Source organism: Suricata suricatta, chromosome 7 (assembly GCF_006229205.1).
Source record: "Suricata suricatta isolate VVHF042 chromosome 7, meerkat_22Aug2017_6uvM2_HiC, whole genome shotgun sequence".
In the NCBI taxonomy this organism is placed as follows: domain Eukaryota; kingdom Metazoa; phylum Chordata; class Mammalia; order Carnivora; family Herpestidae; genus Suricata; species Suricata suricatta.
Window position 1 is genome coordinate 100,506,995 of NC_043706.1, and position 1,715 is coordinate 100,508,709.

The window sequence follows — 1,715 nt, forward strand, 5'->3', positions numbered from 1 at the left end:
ACCTGAGATGCTTCTCACTGAGCTAGAACAGGAACCTCCATGCTGATGAATCCCTCTCTTCCTGGTTAAATGTAAATACATCTTGGTGACATGACTTTGTAATCTTGACAGTCTCCTGAGAGGAAGCCAGGGGAAGGATAATTTGTGTCCTGAGAGGAAGCCAGGGGAAGGATAATTTGTAACAATGGCAGGACATGGTTATCTAGGACAACCCTACCAATGGCTTAATACATTGATTACTCATCTGCATTTAATTCTACTACAGCTTTTTTTCCCTCTACCAAAGTTTAAACCTTACCACACCAAACTTATTGCCTATTTTATAAAATTTTACTTACCTTTTCCTTCTAGAAATTGTTCAAAAAGTTCATCAAAGGAACCTGTAAGTTGTAATGCCACATTCTTAAAAAAGTAAAAATATGAGCATAAAACGTCCTTAGGGTTTCTGTATATGTAAATAATCTGCAACTAAAGGAAGTATTCATTATTTCTGTTGCTTTCATTAGGTCATATTTTTAACCTAATGCTTTCCACTTGGATGAAGCCTATTTCTTTTAACTTTGTAGTTTCCCAAACATGTCATGTATACATTTAGCCTCTTTGGAATGGAGTTTCCCCTTCTCTGCAATGCCTCTTCCTCCATGATTGGCCCAGTAACTATTAGTTACTCCTCAAATACACCTCTATGCATGGTACCCAACCAGAATAGGTGGAAGTATGAAAAAGAAGTCATGAGGACTCTAGGAGCATTGAAGGAATAGCTAGGATTATAAGTATACCTATGAATGTAGCTAATTTAAAAAAATGAAAAGGTATATAAAGTAAATTGTCTATTGGGGCTCCTGGGTGGTTCAGTCTGTTAAGCCTCCGACTTCAGGTCACATCATCATCTCATGTTTGTGGGTTCGAGCCCCGCATAGGTATCTATGCTGACAGATCAGAGAATGGAGCCTGTTTCTGATTTTGTGTCTCCCTCTCTCTCTCTGCCCCTCCCCGCTCATGCTCTGTCTTTCTCTGTGTCAAAAATAAATAAAACATTAAAAAATTAAAAATATATAAATTATGTATTTTAATATAATTTACATTAGAAAGTGAATTAAATATGCACACATATACTCCCTTATTTTTAATGACTGTATTTTAGATGTGATCAGAAAACAAAGGTATAAGATAAAAATCAGATACTCTAAGAATACAATGGCTATTGGAAACTAAAGTATGTCAGATGCCACATTTGCTAACAGTTGGATGAGTGCAGTGTCAATGTAATGAAAGGAAATGAAATAATGAAAAAGGAGCAGTTATCTTTCAACAGCCATAGTCCATTTCCTACTTTGGCTTTGTTGTTCTGCATCCCACTTGGAAACAAGTAGTATGGGAGGTGGGTAACAAAGAGACGAGGAGATGGTCTTTTGACAATATTTTTTTTTCGAAAGTTGTACTCCATGAAAGGAACTTGATCAACTGTGCTCCGATTCCCAGTCCTTTTGCGATGTTCTTCAGAATAAATCAAGCTTAATATCTGCTGAAACCAGATGGTTCCTGTAAAAGAAATAATTTTGTTTTCAATGGTGTACAAATTTGTCCCACATGCAGATAGATGTGCCATCAGTGTTTTCTTCAGAGTTTGTTCCTCTAATGTGTATAGTGGTACTTCCATCAGAATGTAATTTTCAGTATATATAAAATGCAGTATGGTAACAAACAAACAAACA

At 36.2% G+C, this 1,715-nt stretch overlaps 1 protein-coding gene across 1 annotated transcript in view; it reads right to left on the reverse strand.

Moving 5' to 3' along the window:
* Positions 1-1,715, reverse strand: part of LOC115297072 (amine sulfotransferase-like) — a 78,756-nt gene that overhangs the window by 5,683 nt on the left and 71,358 nt on the right. Inside the window, exons 2-3 of the mRNA XM_029945536.1 lie at positions 1,334-1,542; positions 339-462 (exon numbers count right to left, since the gene is read on the reverse strand). Coding sequence (XP_029801396.1) covers positions 339-462; positions 1,334-1,542 — 333 coding nt within the window. The remainder of the gene's footprint in view (positions 1-338; positions 463-1,333; positions 1,543-1,715) is intronic.